The 27,243-nt window shown below is 49.3% G+C and overlaps 1 protein-coding gene across 8 annotated transcripts in view; it reads right to left on the bottom strand.

Moving 5' to 3' along the window:
- LOC134965708 (ephrin type-B receptor 2) overlaps nucleotides 1-27,243 on the bottom strand; it is a 393,650-nt gene that overhangs the window by 26,069 nt on the left and 340,338 nt on the right. For 2 of the 8 annotated variants that reach the window (XM_063942016.1, XM_063942021.1), the window contains exons 7-11: nucleotides 18,047-18,209; nucleotides 17,723-17,831; nucleotides 17,329-17,444; nucleotides 6,656-6,778; nucleotides 6,238-6,506 (exon numbers count right to left, since the gene is read on the bottom strand). In XM_063942016.1, the coding sequence (XP_063798086.1) occupies nucleotides 6,238-6,506; nucleotides 6,656-6,778; nucleotides 17,329-17,444; nucleotides 17,723-17,831; nucleotides 18,047-18,209 (780 nt within the window). The remainder of the gene's footprint in view (nucleotides 1-6,237; nucleotides 6,507-6,655; nucleotides 6,779-17,328; nucleotides 17,445-17,722; nucleotides 17,832-18,046; nucleotides 18,210-27,243) is intronic. The other 6 variants (XM_063942018.1, XM_063942019.1, XM_063942022.1 and 3 more) reach the window with 6 other exon arrangements.

The following is a 27,243-nucleotide window of genomic DNA, read 5'->3' as shown; positions in this document are numbered from 1 at the left end:
CTGTACCCATAGCCCTTACTGTACCCATAGCCCTTACTGTACTCATAGCCCTTACTGTACCCATAGTCCCTACTGTACCCATAGTCCCTACTGTACCCATAGCCCGTACTGTACCCATAGCCCTTACTGTACCCATAGCCCTTACTGTACCCATAGTCCCTACTGTACCCATAGCCCTTACTGTACCCATAGTCCCTACTGTACCCATAGTCCTTACTGTACCCATAGCCCTTACTGTACCCATAGCTCTTACTGTACCCATAGTCCCTACTGTACCCATAGTCCTTACTGTACCCATAGCCCTTACTGTACTCATAGCCCTTACTGTACCCATAGTCCCTACTGTACCCATAGCCCTTACTGTACCCATAGTCCCTACTGTACCCATAGCCCTTACTGTACCCATAGTCCGTACTGTACTCATAGCCCTTACTGTACCCATAGTCCCTACTGTACCCATAGTCCCTACTGTACACAGCCCTTACTGTACTCATAGCCCCTACTGTACCCATAGTCCTTACTGTACCCATAGTCCTTACTGTACTCATAGCCCTTACTGTACCCATAGTCCTTACTGTACCCATAGCCCTTACTGTACCCATAGTCCTTACTGTACCCATAGCCCTTACTGTACCCATAGCCCTTACTGTACCCATAGCCCTTACTGTACCCATAGTCCCTACTGTACCCATAGCCCTTACTGTACCCATAGCACTTACTGTACCCATAGTCCCTACTGTACCCATAGCCCTTACTGTACCCATAGCCCTTACTGTACCCATAGTCCTTACTGTACCCATAGCCCTTACTGTACCCATAGTCCCTACTGTACCCATAGCCCTTACTGTACCCATAGCCCTTACTGTACTCATAGCCCTTACTGTACTCATAGCCCTTACTGTACCCATAGTCCCTACTGTACCCATAGTCCTTACTGTACCCATAGTCCTTACTGTACTCATAGCCCTTACTGTACCCATAGCCCTTACTGTACCCATAGTCCTTACTGTACCCAGTCCTTACTGTACCCATAGCCCTTACTGTACCCATAGCCCTTACTGTACTCATAGCCCTTACTGTACCCATAGTCCTTACTGTACCCATAGCCCTTACTGTACCCATAGTCCTTACTGTACCCATAGCCCTTACTGTACCCATAGTCCTTACTGTACCCATAGCCCTTACTGTACCCATAGCCCTTACTGTACCCATAGTCCTTACTGTACCCATAGCCCTTACTGTACCCATAGTCCCTACTGTACCCATAGCCCTTACTGTACCCATAGCACTTACTGTACCCATAGTCCCTACTGTACCCATAGCCCTTACTGTACCCATAGCCCTTACTGTACCCATAGTCCTTACTGTACCCATAGCCCTTACTGTACCCATAGTCCCTACTGTACCCATAGCCCTTACTGTACCCATAGCCCTTACTGTACTCATAGCCCTTACTGTACTCATAGCCCTTACTGTACCCATAGTCCCTACTGTACCCATAGTCCTTACTGTACCCATAGTCCCTACTGTACCCATAGCCCTTACTGTACCCATAGCCCTTACTGTACTCATAGCCCTTACTGTACCCATAGCCCTTACTGTACCCATAGTCCTTACTGTACCCAGTCCTTACTGTACCCATAGCCCTTACTGTACCCATAGTCCTTACTGTACCCATAGCCCTTACTGTACCCATAGCCCTTACTGTACCCATAGTCCTTACTGTACTCGTAGCCCTTACTGTACCCGTAGTCCCTACTGTACACATAGCCCTTACTGTACCCATAGCCCTTACTGTACCCATAGTCCCTACTGTACCCATAGCCCTTACTGTACCCATAGCCCTTACTGTACCCATAGTCCCTACTGTACTCATAGCCCTTACTGTACCCATAGCCCCTACTGTACCCATAGTCCCTACTGTACCCATAGTCCCTACTGTACCCATAGTCCTTACTGTACCCATAGCCCTTACTGTACCCATAGCCCTTACTGTACCCATAGCCCTTACTGTACCCATAGTCCTTACTGTACCCATAGCCCTTACTGTACCCATAGTCCCTACTGTACCCATAGTCCTTACTGTACCCATAGCCCTTACTGTACCCATAGCTCTTACTGTACCCATAGCCCCTACTGTACCCATAGTCCTTACTGTACCCATAGCCCTTACTGTACTCATAGCCCTTACTGTACCCATAGTCCCTACTGTACCCATAGCCCTTACTGTACCCATAGTCCGTACTGTACTCATAGCCCTTACTGTACCCATAGTCCCTACTGTACCCATAGTCCCTACTGTACACAGCCCTTACTGTACCCATAGCCCTTACTGTACCCATAGTCCTTACTGTACCCATAGCCCTTACTGTACCCATAGCCCTTACTGTACCCATAGTCCTTACTGTACCCATAGCCCTTACTGTACCCATAGTCCCTACTGTACCCATAGCACTTACTGTACCCATAGTCCCTACTGTACACATAGCCCTTACTGTACCCATAGTCCTTACTGTACCCATAGTCCTTACTGTACTCATAGCCCTTACTGTACCCATAGTCCCTACTGTACCCATAGCCCTTACTGTACCCATAGCCCTTACTGTACCCATAGCCCCTACTGTACCCATAGCACTTACTGTACCCATAGTCCCTACTGTACACATAGCCCTTACTGTACCCATAGTCCTTACTGTACCCATAGTCCTTACTGTACTCATAGCCCTTACTGTACCCATAGTCCCTACTGTACCCATAGTCCCTACTGTACACAGCCCTTACTGTACTCATAGCCCTTACTGTACCCATAGTCCTTACTGTACCCATAGCCCTTACTGTACCCATAGCCCTTACTGTACCCATAGTCCTTACTGTACCCATAGCCCTTACTGTACCCATAGTCCCTACTGTACCCATAGCCCTTACTGTACCCATAGCACTTACTGTACCCATAGTCCCTACTGTACACATAGCCCTTACTGTACCCATAGTCCTTACTGTACCCATAGTCCTTACTGTACTCATAGCCCTTACTGTACCCATAGTCCCTACTGTACCCATAGCCCTTACTGTACCCATAGCCCTTACTGTACCCATAGCCCTTACTGTACCCATAGCCCTTACTGTACCCATAGCCCTTACTGTACCCATAGTCCCTACTGTACCCATAGCCCTTACTGTACCCATAGCACTTACTGTACCCATAGTCCCTACTGTACACATAGCCCTTACTGTACCCATAGTCCTTACTGTACCCATAGTCCTTACTGTACTCATAGCCCTTACTGTACCCATAGTCCCTACTGTACCCATAGCCCTTACTGTACCCATAGCCCTTACTGTACTCATAGTCCCTACTGTACCCATAGTCCTTACTGTACTCATAGCCCTTACTGTACCCATAGCCCTTACTATACCCATAGTCCTTACTGTACTCATAGCTCTTACTGTACCCATAGCCCTTACTGTACTCATAGCCCTTACTGTAGTCATAGCCCTTACTGTACCCATAGCCCTTACTGTACTCATAGCTCTTACTGTACCCATAGCCCTTACTGTACCCATAGCCCTTACTGTACCCATAGCCCTTACTGTACCCATAGCCCCTACTGTACCCATAGTCCCTACTGTACCCATAGCCCTTACTGTACACATAGCCCTTACTGTACTCATAGCCCTTACTGTACCCATAGCCCGTACTGTACCCATAGTCCTTACTGTACCCATAGTCCTTACTGTACCCATAGTCCTTACTGTACTCATAGCTCTTACTGTACCCATAGCCCTTACTGTACCCATAGCCCTTACTGTACTCATAGCCCTTACTGTACTCATAGCCCTTACTGTACCCATAGTCCTTACTGTACTCATAGCTCTTACTGTACCCATAGCCCTTACTGTACCCATAGTCCTTACTGTACCCATAGTCCCTACTGTACCCATAGTCCTTACTGTACCCATAGCCCCTACTGTACCCATAGCCCCTACTGTACCCATAGCCCCTACTGTACCCATAGCCCCTACTGTACCCATAGTCCCTACTGTACCCATAGCCCTTACTGTACCCATAGCCCCTACTGTACCCATAGTCCCTACTGTACCCATAGCCCTTACTGTACCCATAGTCCCTACTGTACCCATAGTCCCTACTGTACACAGCCCTTACTGTACCCATAGCCCGTACTGTACCCATAGTCCTTACTGTACTCATAGCACTTACTGTACCCATAGCACTTACTGTACCCATAGCCCTTACTGTACTCATAGCCCTTACTGTACCCATAGTCCTTACTGTACCCATAGCCCTTACTGTACCCATAGCACTTACTGTACCCATAGCCCTTACTGTACTCATAGCCCTTACTGTACCCATAGTCCTTACTGTACCCATAGCCCTTACTGTACCCATAGCCCTTACTGTACCCATAGCCCTTACTGTACTCATAGCTCTTACTGTACCCATAGCCCGTACTGTACCCATAGCCCTTACTGTACTCATAGCCCTTACTGTACCCATAGCCCTTACTGTACTCATAGCTCTTACTGTACCCATAGCCCGTACTGTACCCATAGCCCGTACTGTACCCATAGTCCTTACTGTACCCATAGTCCCTACTGTACCCATAGCCCTTACTGTACCCATAGCCCTTACTGTACTCATAGCCCTTACTGTACCCATAGCCCTTACTGTACCCATAGCCCGTACTGTACCCATAGCCCGTACTGTACCCATAGTCCGTACTGTACCCATAGCCCTTACTGTACCCATAGCCCTTACTGTACCCATAGCCCTTACTGTACTCATAGTCCTTACTGTACCCATAGCCCTTACTGTACCCATAGTCCTTACTGTACCCATAGTCCTTACTGTACCCATAGCCCTTACTGTATTCATAGTCCTTACTGTACCCATAGCCCTTACTGTACTCATAGCCCTTAATGTACTCATAGCCCTTACTGTACCCATAGCCCTTACTGTACCCATAGCCCTTACTGTACCCATAGTCCCTACTGTACACAGTCCCTACTGTACACATAGTCCTTACTGTACCCATAGCCCTTACTGTACTCATAGTCCTTACTGTACCCATAGTCCCTACTGTACACATAGCCCTTACTGTACTCATAGTCCTTACTGTACCCATAGCCCTTACTGTACCCATAGTCCCTACTGTACCCATAGTCCTTACTGTACACATAGCCCTTACTGTACTCATAGTCCTTACTGTACCCATAGTCCCTACTGTACTCATAGTCCTTACTGTACCCATAGCCCTTACTGTACCCATAGCCCTTACTGTACCCATAGCCCTTACTGTACTCATAGCTCTTACTGTACCCATAGTCCCTACTGTACCCATAGCCCTTACTGTACCCATAGCCCTTACTGTACCCATAGCCCTTACTGTACTCATAGCCCTTACTGTACCCATAGCCCTTACTGTACCCATAGCCCGTACTGTACCCATAGTCCTTACTGTACCCATAGTCCTTACTGTACCCATAGCCCTTACTGTACCCATAGTCCTTACTGTACCCATGTTTATTACATGTATAGTCCTTACTGTACCCATAGGGCTTATTACATGTATAGTCCTTACTGTATCCATAGTGATTATTACATGTATGTACTCAGAAATGTGCCCTCATACATCTAGCTCCAACAGATGTATGAGGTAAAAAGGACACCTATGGCTAGTAGAGTCTCACAGGACCTGGCGCTCCAAGAGAGGCTGTTTGGCGCGATTGCAGGAAGGATGTATGAGGAGATATCTGTAATTATTTTTGTCAGAGCTGTCCTTATCTGCAACCAGGGCTGACACCGTTATACATGTATCTTACTAGGACCACTTACACTGAGCTATCGCCCCGTGACCTCACGTGCACTAAACTGGAACTGGTCACTCTGACCAATCGCCCCGCGACCTCACGTGCACTAAACTGGAACTGGTCACTCTGACCTATAGCCTCGTGACCTCACGTGCACTAAATTGGAACTGGTCACTCTGACCAATCGACCCGTGACCTCACGTGCACTAAACTGGAACTGGTCACTCTTACCTATAGCCCCGTGACCTCACGTGCACTAAACTGGAACTGGTCACTCTGACCTATAGCCCCGTGACCTCACGTGCACTAACTGTAAACCGTTCTAACGCTGATTCTTTATCCCTAGAACCAGAAACTTACTTTCCTCCCTATTTAATGTGACCCTGAGAAAACCCTCCACCCTCTTACCCGTAGGAAGGAGTCCAGTGAGCCGTTCTCCATGAACTCTGTAATGATCATCACGGGGGAGCTCTTGGTGACCACTCCTTCCAGGTGGATAACATTGGGATGGTCAAACTGTCCCATGATGCTGGCCTCACTGAGGAAATCCCGTCTTTGCTTCTCCGTATACCCCGACTTTAGCGTCTTGATGGCCACAAAGATCTCTCTTTTCCCTGGGAGCTTCAGATGTCCACTGCAAACTTCTCCAAACTCTCCTACAGAAGACAAGGGGAAGACTAGCTCTAGAAGTTACACTGCACAGCCCACAAACATCTCCATTAATTACCTGCTATCAGGTACGCATGAGGGTCATTAAGGACAGGAACATTACCCCCCACCCCTACATATACTGTACCACACTCCCGTTGTCTATAAGAGTACTTACCTGCCCCAATCACCTGCTCGATTTTCACGCAGGAAATGTCAATTTCTTTGGCAAATTCTCGTACAGCCTCATTGGGATCCTCATAAGTAAAAGGATCTATGTAAATTTTCATCCCTGGTGTCACTGCGGTGGGAGAACCATAACTGAGAAACTCCGAAATTAGAGAACCAGAAGGAAAGAGATGAGGAAACTGTAGGAGTACTATGGAAGCAGAGCGTAGAGTGGAGGAGGGAGAGGGAAGCAGAGCGTATAATGGAGGAGGGAGAGGGAAGCAGAGCGTAGAGTGCAGGAGGAAGAGGGAAGCAGAACGTAGAGTGGAGGAGGAAGAGGGAAGCAGTGCGTAGAGTGGAGGAGGAAGAGGGAAGCAGAGCGCAGAGTGGAGGAGGAAGAGGGAAGGAGAGCGGGGTATGGGTGAGCAGGGCTAAGGAAGCAGAGGTGGGGGGTTGGGGAGGGCAGTGGAATGCAGAGGGGCAGAGTGGGGGTGGGTGAGGAAGCAGAGAGGGGGGTATGGGCGAGGGAGGGATAAGGAAGTTGAGGTAGGGTAGGTGATGGCTAGGGAAGCAGAAGCGTAGGGTTAGGAAAGGCTAGGGAAGCAGCGACAGAGGGTGTGTGGTGGCTAGGGAAGTAAAGCCATGAAGGTGGAAGAGGGAAGCACAGGTGGAGGGAAAGGGAAGGCTAGGGAACTAGAGCCATGAGGGTGGAAGAGGGAAGCACAGGTGGAGGGTAAGGGAAGGCTAGGGAAGTAGAGCCATGAGGGTGGAAGAGGGAAGCACAGGTGGAGGGTAAGGGAAGGCTAGGGAAGTAGAGCCATGAGGGTGGAAGAGGGAAGCACAGGTGGAGGGTAAGGGAAGGCTAGGGAAGTAGAGCCATGATGGTGGAAGAGGGAAGCACAGGTGGAGGGTAAGGGAAGGCTAGGGAAGTAGAGCCATTAGGCTAGAAGAGGGTAACACAGGTGGAGGGTAAGGGAAAGCTAGGGAAGTAGAGCCATGAGGGTGGAAGACGGAAGCACAGGTGAAGGGTAAGGGAAGGCTAGAGAAGTAGAGCCATTAGGGAAGAAGAGGGTAACATAGGTGGAGGGTAAGGGAAAGCTAGGGAAGTAGAGCCATGAGGGTGGAAGACGGAAGCACAGGTGGAGGGAAGGGCTAGGGGAGCAGAAGCGGAGAGTGGGAGAGGGAAGCACAGGTGGAGGGAAGGGCTAGGGTAGCGGGAGGGCTAGGGGAGCAGAAGCGAAGGGTGGGAGAGGGAAGCACATGTGGAGGGTAAGGGAAGGCTAGGGAAGTAGAGCCATGAGGGTGGAAGAGGGAAGCACAGGTGGAAGGTAAGGGAAGGCTAGGGAAGTAGAGCCATGAGGGTGGAAGAGGAAAGCACAGGTGGAGGGTAAGGGAAGGCTAGGGAAGTAGAGCCATTAGGGTAGAAGAGGGTAACACAGGTGGAGGGTAAGGGAAAGCTAGGGAAGTAGAGCCATGTGGGTGGAAGACGGAAGCACAGGTGGAGGGAAGGGCTAGGGGAGCAGAAGCGAAGGGTGGAAGATGGAAGCACAGGTGGAGGGTAAGGGAAGGCTAGGAAAGTAGAGCCATTAAGGTAGAAGAGGGTAACACAGGTGGAGGGAAGGGCTAGGGGAGCAGAAGCGGAGAGTGGGAGAGGGAAGCACAGGTGGAGGGAAGGGCTAGGGTAGCAGGAGGGCTAGGGGAGCAGAAGCGAAGGGTGGGAGAGGGAAGCACATGTGGAGGGTAAGGGAAGGCTAGGGAAGTAGAGCCATGAGGGTGGAAGAGGGAAGCACAGGTGGAGGGTAAGGGAAGGCTAGGGAAGTAGAGCCATGAGGGTGGAAGACGGAAGCACAGGTGGAGGGTAAGGGAAGGCTAGGGAAGTAGAGCCATTAGGGTAGAAGAGGGTAACACAGGTGGAGGGTAAGGGAAAGCTAGGCAAGTAGAGCCATGAGGGTGGAAGACGGAAGCACAGGTGGAGGGAAGGGCTAGGGGAGCAGAAGCGAAGGGTGGAAGAAGGAAGCACAGGTGGAGGGAAGGGCTAGGGGAGCAGAAGCGGAGAGTGGGAGAGGGAAGCACAGGTGGAAGGTAAGGGAAGGCTAGGGAAGTAGAGCCATTAAGGTAGAAGAGGGTAACACAGGTGGAGGGAAGGGCTAGGGGAGCAGAAGCGGAGAGTGGGAGAGGGAAGCACAGGTGGAGGGAAGGGCTAGGGTAGCGGGAGGGCTAGGGTAGCAGAAGCGAAGGGTGGGAGAGGGAAGCACAGGTGGAGGGTAAGGGAAGGCTAGGGAAGTAGAGCCATGAGGGTGGAAGAGGGAAGCACAGGTGGAGGGTAAGGGAAGGCTAGGGAAGTAGAGCCATGAGGGTGGAAGAGGGAAGCACAGGTGGAGGGTAAGGGAAGGCTAGGGAAGTAGAGCCATGAGGGTGGAAGACGGAAGCACAGGTGGAGGGTAAGGGAAGGCTAGGGAAGTAGAGCCATTAGGGTAGAAGAGGGTAACACAGGTGGAGGGTAAGGGAAAGCTAGGCAAGTAGAGCCATGAGGATGGAAGACGGAAGCACAGGTGGAGGGAAGGGCTAGGGGAGCAGAAGCGAAGGGTGGAAGATGGAAGCACAGGTGGAGGGAAGGGCTAGGGGAGCAGAAGCGGAGAGTGGGAGAGGGAAGCACAGGTGGAGGGTAGGGTGGTAAAGGTTGGGGGAGGGCTAGGGAAGCAGGAGAGCTAGGTAATCAGGGGTGGAGGGTGGTCTACACAAGCATACTCTAGATGGAGAGAAAACCTATATGAAAAATTAGTGGTAATGATAAAGTAATAGAGAAGGTTTGGCGATGGAGATGGTGGTGACCGGGCATCTGACACTGGAAACTAACGCTTAGATCTATTGGTAGCATTGATTACAGTGCGCATATACAGTATGTTTCTGGATATAAACTCTGGTAATGGGAGTATAAGAAACACAGACACTCTGTGATAGGAGAACAGATATAGTGCAGACGTGTGCTAATACATCATTACTGCAGTCGCCAGGACCTGTGAGACTCTGCTAACGTTGGGGGTCTTTTTTTGTTGAAAATGTCTCAGTCGCACCGTAATGTGACTAGGACGCACCAGGAGACTGCGCTGAGTATGTGATATATGACACCTGTATACTGTGTGTGACTGAGGCTGTATACGGAGCACAATGTGACTAGGACGCACCAGGAGACTGTGCTGAGTAATGTGATATATGACACCTGTATACTGTGTGTGACTGAGGCTGTATACGGAGCACAATGTGACTAGGACGCACCAGGAGACTGTGCTGAGTAATGTGATATATGACACCTGTATACTGTGTGTGACTGAGGCTGTATACGGAGCACAATGTGACTAGGACACACCAGGAGACTGCGCTAAGTAATGTGATATATGACACCTGTATATTGTGTGTGACTGAGGCTGTATACGGAGCACAATGTGACTAGGACGCACCAGGAGACTGCGCTGAGTAATGTGATATATGACACCTGTATACTGTGTGTGACTGAGGTTGTATACGGAGCACAATGTGACTAGGACGTACCAGGAGACTGCGCTGAGTAATGTGATATATGACACCCGTATACTGTGTGTGACTGAGGCTGTATACGGAGCACAATGTGACTAGGACACACAAGGAGACTGCGCTAAGTAATGTGATATATGACACCTGTATATTGTGTGTGACTGAGGCTGTATACGGAGCACAATGTGACTAGGACGCACCAGGAGACTGCGCTGAGTAATGTGATATATGACACCTGTATACTGTGTGTGACTGAGGCTGTATACGGAGCACAATGTGACTAGGACGTACCAGGAGACTGCGCTGAGTAATGTGATATATGACACCTGTATACTGTGTGTGACTGAGGCTGTATACGGAGCACAATGTGACTAGGACGCACCAGGAGACTGCGCTGAGTAATGTGATATATGATACCTGTATACTGTGTGTGACTGAGGCTGTATACGGAGAACAATGTGACTAGGACGCACCAGGAGACTGTGCTGAGTAATGTGATATATGACACCTGTATACTGTGTGTGACTGAGGCTGTATACGGAGCACAATGTGACTAGGACGCACCAGGAGATTGCGCTGAGTAATGTGATATGTGACCCCTGTATACTGTGTGTGACTGAGGCTGTATACAGAGCACAATGTGACTAGAACGCACCAGGAGATTGCGCTGAGTAATGTGATATATGACCCCTGTATACTGTGTGTGACTGAGGCTGTATACGGAGCACAATGTGACTAGGACGCACCAGGAGACTGCGCTGATTAATGTGATATATGACCCCTGTATACTGTGTGTGACTGAGGCTGTATACGGAGCACAATGTGACTAGGACGCACCAGGAGACTGTGCTGAGTAATGTGATATATGACACCTGTATACTGTGTGTGACTGAGGCTGTATACGGAGCACAATGTGACTGCGCTGAGTAATGTGATATATGACACCTGTATACTGTGTGTGACTGAGGCTGTATACGGAGCACAATGTGACTAGGACGCACCAGGAGACTGCGCTGAGTAATGTGATATGTGACACCTGTATACTGTGTGTGACTGAGGCTGTATACGGAGCACAATGTGACTAGGATGCACCAGGAGACTGCGCTGAGTAATGTGATATATGACACCTGTATACTGTGTGTGACTGAGGCTGTATACGGAGCACAATGTGACTAGGACGCACCAGGAGACTGCGCTGAGTAATGTGATATGTGACACCTGTATACTGTGTGTGACTGAGGCTGTATACGGAGCACAATGTGACTAGGACGCACCAGGAGACTGTGCTGAGTAATGTGATATATGACACCTGTATACTGTGTGTGACTGAGGCTGTATACGGAGCACAATGTGACTAGGACGCACCAGGAGACTGCGCTGAGTAATGTGATATATGACACCTGTATACTGTGTGTGACTGAGGCTGTATACGGAGCACAATGTGACTAGGACGCACCAGGAGACTGCGCTGAGTAATGTGATATATGACCCCTGTATACTGTGTGTGACTGAGGCTGTATACGGAGCACAATGTGACTAGGACGCACCAGGAGACTGCGCTGAGTAATGTGATACATGACACCTGTATACTGTGTGTGACTGAGGCTGTATACGGAGCACAATGTGACTAGGACGCACCAGGAGACTGCGCTGAGTAATGTGTTATATGACACCTGTATACTGTGTGTGACTGAGGCTGTATACGGAGCACAATGACTAGGACGCACTAGGAGACTGCGCTGAGTAATGTGATATATGACACCTGTATACTGTGTGTGACTGAGGCTGTATACGGAGCACAATGACTAGGACGCACCAGGAGACTGCGCTGAGTAATGTGTTATATGACACCTGTATACTGTGTGTGACTGAGGCTGTATACGGAGCACAATGTGACTAGGACGCACCAGGAGACTGCGCTGAGTAATGTGATATATGACACCTGTATACTGTGTGTGACTGAGGCTGTATACGGAGCACAATGTGACTAGGACGCACCAGGAGACTGCGCTGAGTAATGTGATATATGACACCTGCACACTGTGTGTGACTGAGGCTGTATACGGAGCACAATGTGACTAGGACGCACCAGGAGACTGCGCTGAGTAATGTGATACATGACACCTGTATACTGTGTGTGACTGAGGCTGTATACGGAGCACAGTCTCCTGGTGCGTCCTAGTCACATTTTGCTCCGAATACAGCCTCAGTCACACACACGGTATACAGGTGTCATATATCACATTACTCAGCGCAGTCTCCTGGTGCGTCCTAGTCACACTGTGCTCCGTATACAGCCTCAGTCACACACAGTATACAGGTGTCATATATCACATTACTCAGCGCAGTCTCCTGGTGCGTCCTAGTCACATTGTGCTCTGTATACAGCCTCAGTCACACACTGTATACAGGTGTCATATATCACATTACTCAGCGCAGTCTCTTGGTGCGTGCTAGTCACATTGTGCTCCGTATACAGCCTCAGTCACACACTGTATACAGGTGTCATATATCACAATACTCAGCGCAGTCTCCTGGTGCGTCCTAGTCACATTGTGCTCTGTATACAGCCTCAGTCACACACAGAATACAGGTGTCACATATCACATTACTCAGCGCAGTGTCCTGGTGCGTCCTAGTCACACTGTGCTCCGTATACAGCCTCAGTCACACACAGTATACAGGTGTCATATATCACATTACTCAGCGCAGTCTCCTGGTGCGTCCTAGTCACATTGTGCTACGTATACAGCCTCAGTCACACACAGTATACAGGTGTCATATATCACATTACTCAGCGCAGCTTCCTGGTGCATCCTAGTCATTGTGCTCCGTATACGGCATCAGTCACACACACACAGTATACAGGTGTCACATATCACATTACTCAGCGCAGTCTCCTGATGCGTTCTAGTCATTGTGCTCCGTATACAGCATCAGTCACACACAGTATACAGGTGTCATATATCACATTACTCAGCGCAGTCTCCTGGTGCGTCCTAGTCACATTGTGCTACGTATACAGCCTCAGTCACACACAGTATACAGGTGTCACATATCACATTACTCAGCGCATTCTCCTTGTGCGTCCTAGTCACATTGTGCTCCGTATACAGCCTCAGTCACACACAGTATACAGGTGTCCTATATCACATTACTCAGCGCAGTCACATTGTGCTCCGTATACAGCCTCAGTCACACACACAGTATACAGGGGTCATATATCACATTACTCAGCGCATTCTCCTGGTGCGTCCTAGTCACATTTTGCTCCGAATACAGCCTCAGTCACACACACAGTATACAGGTGTCATATATCACATTACTCAGCGCAGTCTCCTGGTGCGTCCTAGTCACACTGTGCTCCGTATACAGCCTCAGTCACACACAGTATACAGGTGTCATAGATCACATTACTCAGCGCAGTCTCCTGGTGCGTCCTAGTCACATTGTGCTCCGTATACAGCCTCAGTCACACACTGTATACAGGTGTCATATATCACATTACTCAGTGCAGTCTCCTGGTGCGTCCTAGTCACATTGTGCTCCGTATACAGCCTCAGTCACACACTGTATACAGGTGTCATATATCACATTACTCAGCGCAGTCTCCTGGTGCGTCCTAGTCACATTGTGCTCTGTATACAGCCTCAGTCACACACAGTATACAGGTGTCACATATCACATTACTCAGCGCAGTGTCCTGGTGCGTCCTAGTCACACTGTGCTCCGTATACAGCCTCAGTCACACACAGTATACAGGTGTCATATATCACATTACTCAGCGCAGTCTCCTGGTGCGTCCTAGTCACATTGTGCTCTGTATACAGCCTCAGTCACACACAGTATACAGGTGTCACATATCACATTACTCAGCGCAGTGTCCTGGTGCGTCCTAGTCACACTGTGCTCCGTATACAGCCTCAGTCACACACAGTATACAGGTGTCATATATCACATTACTCAGCGCAGTCTCCTGGTGCGTCCTAGTCACATTGTGCTATGTATACAGCCTCAGTCACACACAGTATACAGGTGTCATATATCACATTACTCAGCACAGTCTCCTGGTGCGTCCTAGTCACATTGTGCTCCGTATACAGCCTCAGTCACACACAGTATACAGGTGTCATATATCACATTACTCAGCGCAGTCTCCTGGTGCGTCCTAGTCACATTGTGCTACGTATACAGCCTCAGTCACACACAGTATACAGGTGTCATATATCACATTACTCAGCACAGTCTCCTGATGCGTCCTAGTCACATTGTGCTCCGTATACAGCCTCAGTCACACACAGTATACAGGTGTCATATATCACATTACTTAGTGCAGTCTCCTGGTGCGTCCTAGTCACATTGTGCTCCGTATACAGCCTCAGTCACACACAGTATACAGGGGTCATATATCACATTACTCAGCGCAGTCTCCTGGTGTGTCCTAGTCACATTGTGCTCCATATACAGCCTCAGTCACACACAGTATACAGGTGTCATATATCACATTACTCAGCGCAGTCTCCTGGTGCGTCCTAGTCACATTGTGCTACGTATACAGCCTCAGTCACACACAGTATACAGGTGTCATATATCACATTACTCAGCGCAGTCTCCTGGTGCGTCCTAGTCACATTGTGCTCTGTATACAGCCTCAGTCACACACAGTATATAGGTGTCATATATCACATTACTCAGCACAGTCTCCTGATGCGTCCTAGTCACATTGTGCTCCGTATACAGCCTCAGTCACACACAGTATACAGGTGTCATATATCACATTACTCAGCGCAGCCTCCTGGTGCGTCCTAGTCATTGTGCTCCGTATACAGCCTCAGTCACACACAGTATACAGGTGTCATATATCACATACTCAGCGCAGTCTCCTGATGCGTTCTAGTCATTGTGCTCCGTATACAGCCTCAGTCACACACAATATACAGGTGTCATATATCACATTACTTAGCGCAGTCTCCTGGTGTGTCCTAGTCACATTGTGCTCCGTATACAGCCTCAGTCACACACAGTATACAGGTGTCGTATATCACATACTCAGCGCAGTCTCCTGATGCGTCCTAGTCACATTGTGCTCCGTATACAGCCTCAGTCACACACAGTATACAGGTGTCATATATCACATTAATCAGCGCAGTCTCCTTGTGCGTCCTAGTCACATTGTGCTCCGTATACAGCCTCAGTCACACACAGTATACAGGTGTCGTATATCACATACTCAGCGCAGTCTCCTGATGCGTCCTAGTCACATTGTGCTCCGTATACAGCCTCAGTCACACACAGTATACAGGTGTCACATATCACATTACTCAGCGCAGTTTCCTGGTGCGTACTAGTCACATTGTGCTCTGGATACAGTCTTAGTCACACACAGTATACAGGTGTCATATATCACATTAATCAGCGCAGTCTCCTTGTGCGTCCTAGTCACATTGTGCTCCGTATACAGCCTCAGTCACACACAGTATACAGGTGTCGTATATCACATACTCAGCGCAGTCTCCTGATGCGTCCTAGTCACATTGTGCTCCGTATACAGCCTCAGTCACACACAGTATACAGGTGTCATATATCACATTACTCAGCGCAGTCTCCTGGTGCGTCCTAGTCACACTGTGCTCCGTATACAGCCTCAGTCACACACAGTATACAGGTGTCATATATCACATTACTCAGCGCAGTCTCCTGGTGCGTCCTAGTCACATTGTGCTCCGTATACAGCCTCAGTCACACACAGTATACAGGTGTCATATATCACATACTCAGCGCAGTCTCCTGATGCGTCCTAGTCACATTGTGCTCCGTATACAGCATCAGTCACACACAGTATACAGGTGTCATATATCACATACTCAGCGTAGTCTCCTGGTGCGTCCTAGTCCCATTGTGCTACGTATACAGCCTCAGTCACACACAGTATACAGGTGTCACATATTACATTACTCAGCGCAGTCTCCTGGTGCATCCTAGTCACATTGTGCTCTGTATACAGCCTTAGTCACACACTGTATACAGGTGTCATATATCACATTACTCAGCGCAGTCTCCTGGTGCGTCCTAGTCACATTGTGCTCTGTATACAGCCTTAGTCACACACTGTATACAGGTGTCATATATCACATTACTCAGCGCAGTCTCCTGGTGCGTCCTAGTCACATTGTGCTCTGTATACAGCCTTAGTCACACACTGTATACAGGTGTCATATATCACATTACTCAGCGTAGTCTCCTGGTGCGTCCTAGTCACATTGTGCTCTGTATACAGCCTCAGTCACACACTGTATACAGGTGTCATATATCACATTACTCAGCGCAGTCTCCTGGTGCGTCCTAGTCACATTGTGCTCTGTATACAGCCTCAGTTACACACGGTATACAGGTGTCATATATCACATTACTCAGCGCAGTCTCCTGGTGCGTCCTAGTCACATTGTGCTCCGTATACAGCCTCAGTCACACACAGTATACAGGTGTCATATATCACATTACTCAGCGTACTCTCCTGGTGCGTCCTAGTCACATTGTGCTCCGTATAGAGCCTCAGTCACACATAGTATACAGGTGTCATATATCACATTACTCAGCGCAGTCTCCTGGTGTGTCCTAGTCACATTGTGCTCCGTATACACACTCAGTCACACACAGTATACAGGTGTCATATATCACATTACTCAGCGCAGTCTCCTGGTGTGTCCTAGTCACATTGTGCTCCGTATACAGCCTCAGTCACACACAGTATACAGGTGTCATATATCACATTACTCAGCGCAGTCTCCTGGTGTGTCTTAGTCACATTGTGCTCCGTATACAGCCTCAATCACACACAGTATACAGCTGTCATATATCACATTACTCAGCGCAGTCTCCTGGTGCTTCCTAGTTGCACAGCGTTGTGACTAATACGCATTTTGGGGGGAAAAAGATGCCCAACGCTAGCGGCATTGCACGGGACCAGGGTATCTCCCGCTGCGTGGCGTACTGAGTCTGGATGAGGACACCGCTGTATTATATTTGTAGGGCAGTAACTTGCGGCCGGGGAGGGTCTGGTAGGAGGACAGGGGTGGGACAGTCTGGGTGACGGATGGTTTTATGATTGCGTGACTATATTAAAGCTTTAAGGGAACAAATTAACCAACAAACCAACGAGAGAACGAGCCCCCAGAACTGGTGAAGGCAGACGGTACGTACTGTGGCCGCTGGTGTAATGCTGCAGTTTGTCGGTGTACTCAGAGTCCGCCCTCTCAAAGCCTCGTCTTCTAGAAAGAATACAAACAGCCCTTAACCTGGGTACAAGCACTGCTCCACCTGCGCTGAGATCTGCGCACATTACCATGAGGGCGGTCTGTGTGGTGGGCGGGGAACAGTGCGGCTCACATGTCTGATAATTGCGTATATGGTATATAATCATCGGTCACATCGGCTGATGCCGTTACACAGTAATTATGCCCAGGGCTAGGGAATACACTGTATACTGCTGGGAGCTCTTTATCACTAGGCTGCGATACAATGTGCCGAGCGACGGACGTTACATTACCTGTTGCAGACGATGATGATGACCACCAGGGCGATGAGGAAGACCAGACCAGCGGCCGACGAGCCGATGATTAGCGGGAGTTTCTCCTGGAAGCTGCTCTGATATTCAGCTGTAGGAGAGAGCGAGAACTAGCATTTATCACCTGGCGCCAAAGGTCCGAGCCCTCAGAATATCTGTACCGGCGGCCATAGGGTGACTCTGACCGGCTGGGCAAGATTGGCAGCGTATCTAACATCTCTTAGAAGCCACAATATCTACTAAACACTGTGCAGGCCACAGACCAGCACAGGACGGGCCAGGGACACTTACTACAGGCGAGCTCACCTTCAGTCATGGTCTGGAAGTACATCTTGCCGCTGTACCGCCCGTAGCCGGCCACCGTCCGCGCCCTGACCTGGAAGACGTATATAGTCCCGGCTTTCAGGCCGTGCACCACCACAGTGTTGGTTGGACTTTTTATCACTGATGAGTTGTGTTCCGTCAGGTCCTGTAAATAGAGAGATTTGGACACATTGGTGGGATCTTCAGTCTCTTACACAGGGCACTAGATATAAGGAATAAACAGACAATGACCAGAAGGGAAAGATATTCCGATGCACAGGATTTGCTGGGTATGAAAACGCTGGGATGGTTGGAACGCGGAGAACTGTACACACCTCAGGGGAACGTTCCTGTGATGCCACCCAGCCTGTACCTGACCCTACCCTGGCTCGGATCCCATCCACATGCAATGCAGGAGGTACCAGACGCAGCAGGTTAGTGCAGTGTTCTTTAGCCTCCATTGGATGTGACTTGGAAGCCTCTTGTTAACTTTATGACACTGGACACAGAACTTCAACGGGGCTCCTGACATTACTAACTGGACCCTGGAGGACTGGCAACATATGGCGTGGCCACGGTTCTAGTTGTTACAGGCTGAAGGAAGGGATTGGGGGTGACACAGACCCCATGAGACCATGGACCCCAACTGTCCACAAAGCACCATGTAGGCTGGTGGTGGTTCCACAATGGTATGGGGTGTGTTCACATGACATGGGCTGGATCTGCCTGAACACGTCATTGACCGGTAACCGCTACGATGGAGTGCTTGGTGACTATTTGTAGGACTTCTTGGGCTTCATGTACCCTCACAACGATGGAATATTCCAGCAAGATAATGCACCGTGCCATCCATCTCAAGTTGTTCAGTATAGGCTGGAGGAGCATTCTGGAAAGTTAGGAGAAATGGTGTGACCACCACGTTTGCCCAACATGAACCCAGTAGAGCTTTTATGGGATGTGGTGGAGAGGGTCAACTGATACCCAAGATCCTGCAGCTACAAATATTAGGGAGCTGTGGGAAGCTATCCACATGGCATGGGTCTTGTAGAGCCGATGCCGGGGGTAGGTGCCAGAAGCCAAGGTCACCTACCCCAGGCTTCTGGCACCGCGGTGTACCTTACACATCCCTACCCACACAGTGTAGATACTGCTCTCTTCCCAGAGGGCGCACGCTCCTGGCACTTACTGATGGGCCCTGGCAGCCTAGTTACACGTATGCTATGGAAACGCACACACCTGGCACAGTGAACGGATAAAGAGAAAGTATTAACCCCTGCAGCGCTATAACCTGCTGCTCAGGGTGACAACCAGGAAAACACCTTTCTCCAGCTAAGCCCTTTAAAATAATATTTTAACAGGTGTGGGGGGAAGTCATGCGGAAATCATTGGGCTGTGGGAAGAGGCCGGTAACACCCCAGCCCCCGGGGGCGCCAGCTGGGTGCTTAACATTCCTCTGCCTAGGTGAGAGTCATCTGAGGGTCACCCGTCACACTGACGTTCCCCTAATGTGCCCTATAGCGGGCATGCATTATTATATATAGGATTTTCTGTATCTCAGTGAATATGGAGTGATGGAGAGAAACTCTGGGTGCGGGAGGTGGAAGTCCAGCCAGATATACCGAGAGAGAACTAGGGGGACGGACTTCTTACATTACATCTGACTGCAGACAATGGGGGTAATTCAGACCTGATCACAAGCTAGGTTTTTTCACTGCGCTGCGATCAGGTCAGAACAGCGCATGCATATGCACCGCAATGCGCAGGCGCGTCGCACTGGTACAAAGCGGATCGTAGCTCAGCGATGGGTTTGTACGACGGATCCATTCGGACAGGCGTTTGCAAGGAGACTGACAGGAAGAGGGACATTTTCTGGGAGTGTTTGGAAAAACGCAGGCGTGTCCAGGCGTTTGCAGGGCGGGTGTCTGACGTCAATTCCGGTCCCGGACAGGCTGATGTAATCGCAGCGGCTGAGTAAGTCCTGGGCTGCTCAGAAACCGCAAAGATCTTTTTGTACCGCTCGGCTGCACAAGCGATCGCACACTTGCACAGGTAAAACACACTCCCCTATAGGCAGCGACTATCTGATCGCAGCAGTGCAAAAAACTGCTAGCGAGCGATCAGGTCTGAATTAGGCCCAGTGAGAGAGACCTGAGATCTGGGGGAACCGTCGGAAGATTCGTATCCACGTAGGAGAAGAGTAAATATCAGACAAGACTCCGAGAGCGCGCTCATTAGCGGTGGTGGCTCCGGAGAGGGGGCTGTAGCGCAGTAGGGCCACAGCAGCTGGCAGTAAGTCCCGGCCGGTGAGGTGTGGCAGCGATTGGGGGGCAGTTGGTGCGGCTCCCCTATATGAATTTCGGACTGCGCCTGCAGCCGTCGCGGCTCATCAGTCTGAATGGAGGTAAAGTGTGAAGCGATCATCCAGAAGTAACATCTCCTCTGTGTGCAGGGAGAGCCGGGCCGTGCTGGAGGGTCAGGGTCGTCGCTCAGTACGTGTGGCCTGCGCTGATTACAGACAAACACCTTCACATTACATTGCGTATGACAGCGGAGCGCGGTTCTGGGCACCTTCCAGGTCATCGGCTGCAACTTTCGCAGAACATTAAATCAATGCAGCGAGAGCGGCCTGGTGCGCCATGTGTACAGTACAGCCTCTCAGCGTCTCTCTTCTCCCAGGACCCCTGGAATCCTCAGCCATAGTATAATCAGGATGGCTGGGGCAGACTTGCTGGGACGTGTGGTGTGTTACAGTGAGAGGAAGCCGCTAATCATTACTGCTCTGTATATCATTAATGCCGGGACCTGTGTGATATAGTTATTAACAGTAATAAGGGGCCTGCTGGAGAGGAAGAGGTTAATTATTTTTGGAGTGGAAGGGGTTATTACTGCTGGAGAGGAAGGGGTTATTACTGCTGGAGAGGAAGAGGTTCATTATTGCTGGAGAGGAAGGGGTTATTACTGCTGGAGAGGAAGGGGTTATTACTGCTGGAGAGGAAGGGGTTATTACTGCTGGAGAGGAAGGGGATATTACTGCTGGAGAGGAAGGGGATATTACTGCTGGAGAGGAAGGGGTTATTATTGCTGGAGAGGAAGGGGATATTACTGCTGGAGAGGAAGGGGTTATTACTGCTGGAGAGGAAGGGGTTATTATTGCTGGAGAGGAAGGGGTTATTACTGCTGGAGAGGAAGGGGTTATTACTGCTGGAGAGGAAGGGGATATTACTGCTGGAGAGGAAGGGGTTATTACTGCTGGAGAGGAAGGGGATATTACTGCTGGAGAGGAAGGGGATATTACTGCTGGAGAGGAAGGGGTTATTACTGCTGGAGAGGAAGGGGATATTACTGCTGGAGAGGAAGGGGTTATTACTGCTGGAGAGGAAGGGGTTATTACTGCTGGAGAGGAAGGGGTTATTACTGCTGGAGAGGAAGGGGATATTACTGCTGGAGAGGAAGGGGATATTACTGCTGGAGAGGAAGGGGTTATTACTGCTGGAGAGGAAGGGGATATTACTGCTGGAGAGGAAGGGGTTATTACTGCTGGAGAGGAAGGGGTTATTACTGCTGGAGAGGAAGGGGTTATTACTGCTGGAGAGGAAGGGGTTATTACTGCTGGAGAGGAAGGAGGTTATTACTGCTGGAGAGGAAGGGGATATTACTGCTGGAGAGGAAGGGGATATTACTGCTGGAGAGGAAGGGGATATTACTGCTGGAAAGGAAGGGGTTATTACTGCTGGAGAGGAAGGGGTTATTACTGCTGGAGAGGAAGGGGTTATTACTGCTGGAGAGGAAGGGGATATTACTGCTGGAGAGGAAGGGGTTATTATTGCTGGAGAGGAAGGGGATATTACTGCTGGAGAGGAAGGGGTTATTACTGCTGGAGAGGAAGGGGATATTACTGCTGGAGAGGAAGGGGATATTACTGCTGGAGAGGAAGGGGTTATTACTGCTGGAGAGGAAGGGGATATTATTGCTGGAGAGGAAGGGGATATTACTGCTGGAGAGGAAGGGGTTATTACTGCTGGAGAGGAAGAGGTTATTACTGCTGGAGAGGAAGGGGATATTATTGCTGGAGAGGAAGGGGATATTACTGCTGGAGAGGAAGGGGTTATTACTGCTGGAGAGGAAGGGGTTATTACTGCTGGAGAGGAAGGGGATATTACTGCTGGAGAGGAAGGGGTTATTACTGCTGGAGAGGAAGGGGTTATTACTGCTGGAGAGGAAGGGGTTATTACTGCTGGAGAGGAAGGGGTTATTACTGCTGGAGAGGAAGGGGATATTATTGCGTTATTGCTGGAGAGGAAGGGATATTATTGCTGGAGAGGAAGGGGTTATTACTGCTGGAGAGGAAGGGGTTATTACTGCTGGAGAGGAAGGGGTTATTATTGCTGGAGAGGAAGGGGATATTATTGCTGGAGAGGAAGGGATTATTATTGCTGGAGAGGAAGGGGATATTATTGCTGGAGAGGAAGAGGATATTACTGCTGGAGAGGAAGGGGTTATTACTGCTGGAGAGGAAGGGGATATTATTGCGTTATAGCTGGAGAGGAAGGGGATATTATTGCTGGAGAGGAAGGGGTTATTAATGCTGGAGAGGAAGAGGTTCATTATTGCTGGAGAGGAAGGGGTTATTACTGCTGGATAGGAAGGGGTTATTATTGCTGGAGAGGAAGGGGTTATTACTACTGGAGAGGAAGGGGATATTATTGCTGGAGAGGAAGGGGTTATTACTGCTGGAGAGGAAGGGGATATTATTGCTGGAGAGGAAGGGAATATTATTGCTGGAGAGGAAGGGGATAATACTGCTGGAGAGGAAGGGGATATTATTGCGTTATTGCTGGAGAGGAAGGGGATATTATTGCTGGAGAGGAAGGGGTTATTACTGCTGGAGAGGAAGAGGTTCATTATTGCTGGAGAGGAAGGGGTTATTACTGCTGGAGAGGAAGGGGTTATTACTGCTGGAGAGGAAGGGGTTATTACTGCTGGAGAGGAAGGGGATATTATTGCTGGAGAGGAAGGGGTTATTACTGCTGGAGAGGAAGGGGATATTATTGCTGGAGAGGAAGGGAATATTATTGCTGGAGAGGAAGGGGATATTACTGCTGGAGAGGAAGGCGTTATTACTGCTGGAGAGGAAGGGGTTATTACTGCTGGAGAGGAAGGGGTTATTATTGCTGGAGAGGAAGGGGTTATTACTGCTGGAGAGGAAGGGGATATTACTGCTGGAGAGGAAGGGGTTATTGCTGGAGAGGAAGGGGTTATTACTGCTGGAGAGGAAGGGGTTATTACTGCTGGAGAGGAAGGGGTTATTACTGCTGGAGAGGAAGGGGTTATTACTGCTGTAGAGGAAGGGGTTATTACTGCTGGAGAGGAAGAGGTTATTATTGCTGGAGAGGAAGGGGTTATTATTGCTGAAGAGGAATGGGATATTACTGCTGGAGAGGAAGGGGTTATTATTGCTGGAGAGGAAGGGGTTATTACTGCTGGAGAGGAAGGGGTTATTACTGCTGAAGAGGAAGGGGTTATTACTGCTGGAGAGGAAGGGGATATTACTGCTGGAGAGGAAGGGGTTATTACTGCTGGAGAGGAAGGGGTTATTACTGCTGGAGAGGAAGGGGTTATTACTGCTGGAGAGGAAGGGGATATTATTGCGTTATTGCTGCAGAGGAAGGGGTTATTACTGCTGGAGAGGAAGAGGTTATTACTGCTGGAGAGGAAGGGGTTATTACTGCTGGAGAGGAAGGGGTTATTACTGCTGGAGAGGAAGGGGTTATTACTGCTGGAGAGGAAGGGGATATTACTGCTGGAGAGGAAGGGGATATTACTGCTGGAGAGGAAGGGGTTATTACTGCTGGAGAGGAAGGGGATATTATTGCTGGAGAGGAAGGGGATATTATTGCTGGAGAGGAAGAGGATATTACTGCTGGAGAGGAAGGGGTTATTACTGCTGGAGAGGAAGGGGATATTATTGCGTTATAGCTGGAGAGGAAGGGGATATTATTGCTGGAGAGGAAGGGGTTATTACTGCTGGAGAGGAAGAGGTTCATTATTGCTGGAGAGGAAGGGGTTATTACTGCTGGAGAGGAAGGGGTTATTATTGCTGGAGAGGAAGGGGTTATTATTGCTGGAGAGGAAGGGGATATTATTGCTGGAGAGGAAGGGGATATTACTGCTGGAGAGGAATGGGTTATTACTGCTGGAGAGGAAGGGGATATTATTGCGTTATTGCTGGAGAGGAAGGGGATATTATTGCTGGAGAGGAAGGGGTTATTACTGCTGGAGAGGAAGAGGTTAATTATTGCTGGAGAGGAAGGGGTTATTACTGCTGGAGAAGAAGGGGTTATTACTGCTGGAGAGGAAGGGGTTATTGCTGGAGAGGAAGGGAATATTATTGCTGGAGAGGAAGGGGATATTACTGCTGGAGAGGAAGGGGTTATTACTGCTGGAGAGGAAGGGGTTATTACTGCTGGAGAGGAAAGGGGTTATTACTGCTGGAGAGGAAGGGGATATTACTGCTGGAGAGGAAGGGGATATTACTGCTGGAGAGGAAGGGGTTATTACTGCTGGAGAGGAAGGGGATATTACTGCTGGAGAGGAAGGGGTTATTACTGCTGGAGAGGAAGGGGATATTACTGCTGGAGAGGAAGGGGTTATTACTGCTGGAGAGGAAGAGGTTATTATTGCTGGAGAGGAATGGGTTATTATTGCTGAAGAGGAAGGGGATATTTAGAGGAAGGGGTTATTACTGCTGGAGAGGAAGAGGTTATAATTGCTGGAGAGGAAGGGGTTATTACTGCTGGAGAGGAAGAGGTTATTACTGCTGGAGAGGAAGGGGTTATTACTGCTGGAGAGGAAGGGGTTATTACTGCTGGAGAGGAAGAGGTTATAATTGCTGGAGAGGAAGGGGTTATTACTGCTGGAGAGGAAGGGGTTATTACTGCTGGAGAGGAAGGGGTTATTACTGCTGGAGAGGAAGGGGTTATTATTGCGTTATTGCTGGAGAGGAAGGGGATATTATTGCTGGAGAGGAAGGGGTTATTATTGCTGGAGAGGAAGGGGTTATTACTGCTGGAGAGGAAGGGGTTATTACTGCTGGAGAGGAAGGGGTTATTATTGCTGGAGAGGAAGGGGATATTATTGCTGGAGAGGAAGGGGATATTACTGCTGGAGAGGAAGGGGATATTATTGCTGGAGAGGAAGGGGTTATTACTGCTGGAGAGGAAGGGGATATTATTGCGTTATTGCTGGAGAGGAAGGGGATATTATTGCTGGAGAGGAAGGGGTTATTACTGCTGGAGAGGAAGAGGTTCATTATTGCTGGAGAGGAAGGGGTTATTACTGCTGGAGAGGAAGGGGTTATTATTGCTGGAGAGGAAGGGGATATTACTGCTGGAGAGGAAGGGGTTATTACTGCTGGAGAGGAAGGGGTTATAACTGCTGGAGAGGAAGGGGTTATTACTGCTGGAGAGGAAGGGGATATTATTGCTGGAGAGGAAGGGAATATTATTGCTGGAGAGGAAGGGGATATTACTGCTGGAGAGGAAGGGGTTATTACTGCTGGAGAGGAAGGGGTTATTACTGCTGGAGAGGAAGGGGTTATTACTGCTGGAGAGGAAGGGGTTATTACTGCTGGAGAGGAAGGGGTTATTACTGCTGGAGAGGAAGGGGTTATTACTGCTGGAGAGGAAGGGGATATTACTGCTGGAGAGGAAGGGGATATTACTGCTGTAGAGGAAGGGGTTATTACTGCTGGAGAGGAAGGGGTTATTACTGCTGGAGAGGAAGGGGATATTACTGCTGGAGAGGAAGGGGTTATTATTGCTGCAGAGGAAGGGGTTATTACTGCTGGAGAGGAAGAGGTTATTACTGCTGGAGAGGAAGGGGTTATTACTGCTGGAGAGGAAGGGGTTATTACTGCTGGAGAGGTTATTACTGCTGGAGAGGAAGGGGTTATTATTGCTGAAGAGGAAGGGGTTATTACTGCTGGAGAGGAAGAGGTTATTATTGCTGGAGAGGAAGGGGTTATTACTGCTGGAGAGGAAGGGGTTATTACTGCTGGAGAGGAAGGGGTTATTACTGCTGGAGAGGAAGGGGTTATTACTGCTGGAGAGGAAGGGGTTATTATTGCTGGAGAGGAAGGGGATATTACTGCTGGAGAGGAAGGGGATATTACTGCTGGAGAGGAAGGGGTTATTATTGCTGCAGAGGAAGGGGTTATTACTGCTGGAGAGGAAGAGGTTATTACTGCTGGAGAGGAAGGGGTTATTACTGCTGGAGAGGAAGGGGTTATTACTGCTGGAGAGGTTATTACTGCTGGAGAGGAAGGGGTTATTATTGCTGGAGAGGAAGGGGATATTATTGCTGGAGAGGAAGGGGTTATTACTGCAGGAGAGGAAGAGGTTATTATTGCTGGAGAGGAAGGGGTTATTACTGCTGGAGAGGAAGGGGTTATTACTGCTGGAGAGGAAGGGGTTATTACTGCTGGAGAGGAAGGGGTTATTACTGCTGGAGAGGAAGGGGTTATTACTGCTGGAGAGGAAGGGGATATTACTGCTGGAGAGGAAGGGGTTATTATTGCTGCAGAGGAAGGGGTTATTACTGCTGGAGAGGAAGAGGTTATTACTGCTGGAGAGGAAGGGGTTATTACTGCTGGAGAGGAAGGGGTTATTACTGCTGGAGAGGTTATTACTGCTGGAGAGGAAGGGGTTATTATTGCTGGAGAGGAAGGGGTTATTACTGCTGGAGAGGAAGAGGTTATTATTGCTGGAGAGGAAGGGGTTATTACTGCTGGAGAGGAAGGGGTTATTACTGCTGGAGAGGAAGGGGTTATTACTGCTGGAGAGGAAGGGGTTATTATTGCTGGAGAGGAAGGGGTTATTACTGCTGGAGAGGAAGGGGTTATTACTGCTGGAGAGGAAGGGGTTATTACTGCTGGAGAGGAAGAGGTTATTATTGCTGGAGAGGAAGGGGTTATTACTGCTGGAGAGGAAGGGGTTATTACTGCTGGAGAGGAAGGGGATATTATTGCTGGAGAGGAAGGGGTTATTACTGCTGGAGAGGAAGGGGTTATTACTGCTGGAGAGGAAGGGGTTATTATTGCTGGAGAGGAAGGGGTTATTACTGCTGGAGAGGAAGAGGTTATTATTGCTGGATAGGAAGGGGTTATTATTGCTGGGCAGGTTAGGAAGAGTAGAATGATTACC

This window comes from Pseudophryne corroboree, chromosome 10, assembly GCF_028390025.1.
Source record: "Pseudophryne corroboree isolate aPseCor3 chromosome 10, aPseCor3.hap2, whole genome shotgun sequence".
Classification (NCBI taxonomy): Eukaryota; Metazoa; Chordata; class Amphibia; order Anura; family Myobatrachidae; genus Pseudophryne; species Pseudophryne corroboree.
Note: the sequence above shows the minus strand (reverse complement) of the source record. Positions and strands in the feature narration are given on the sequence as shown.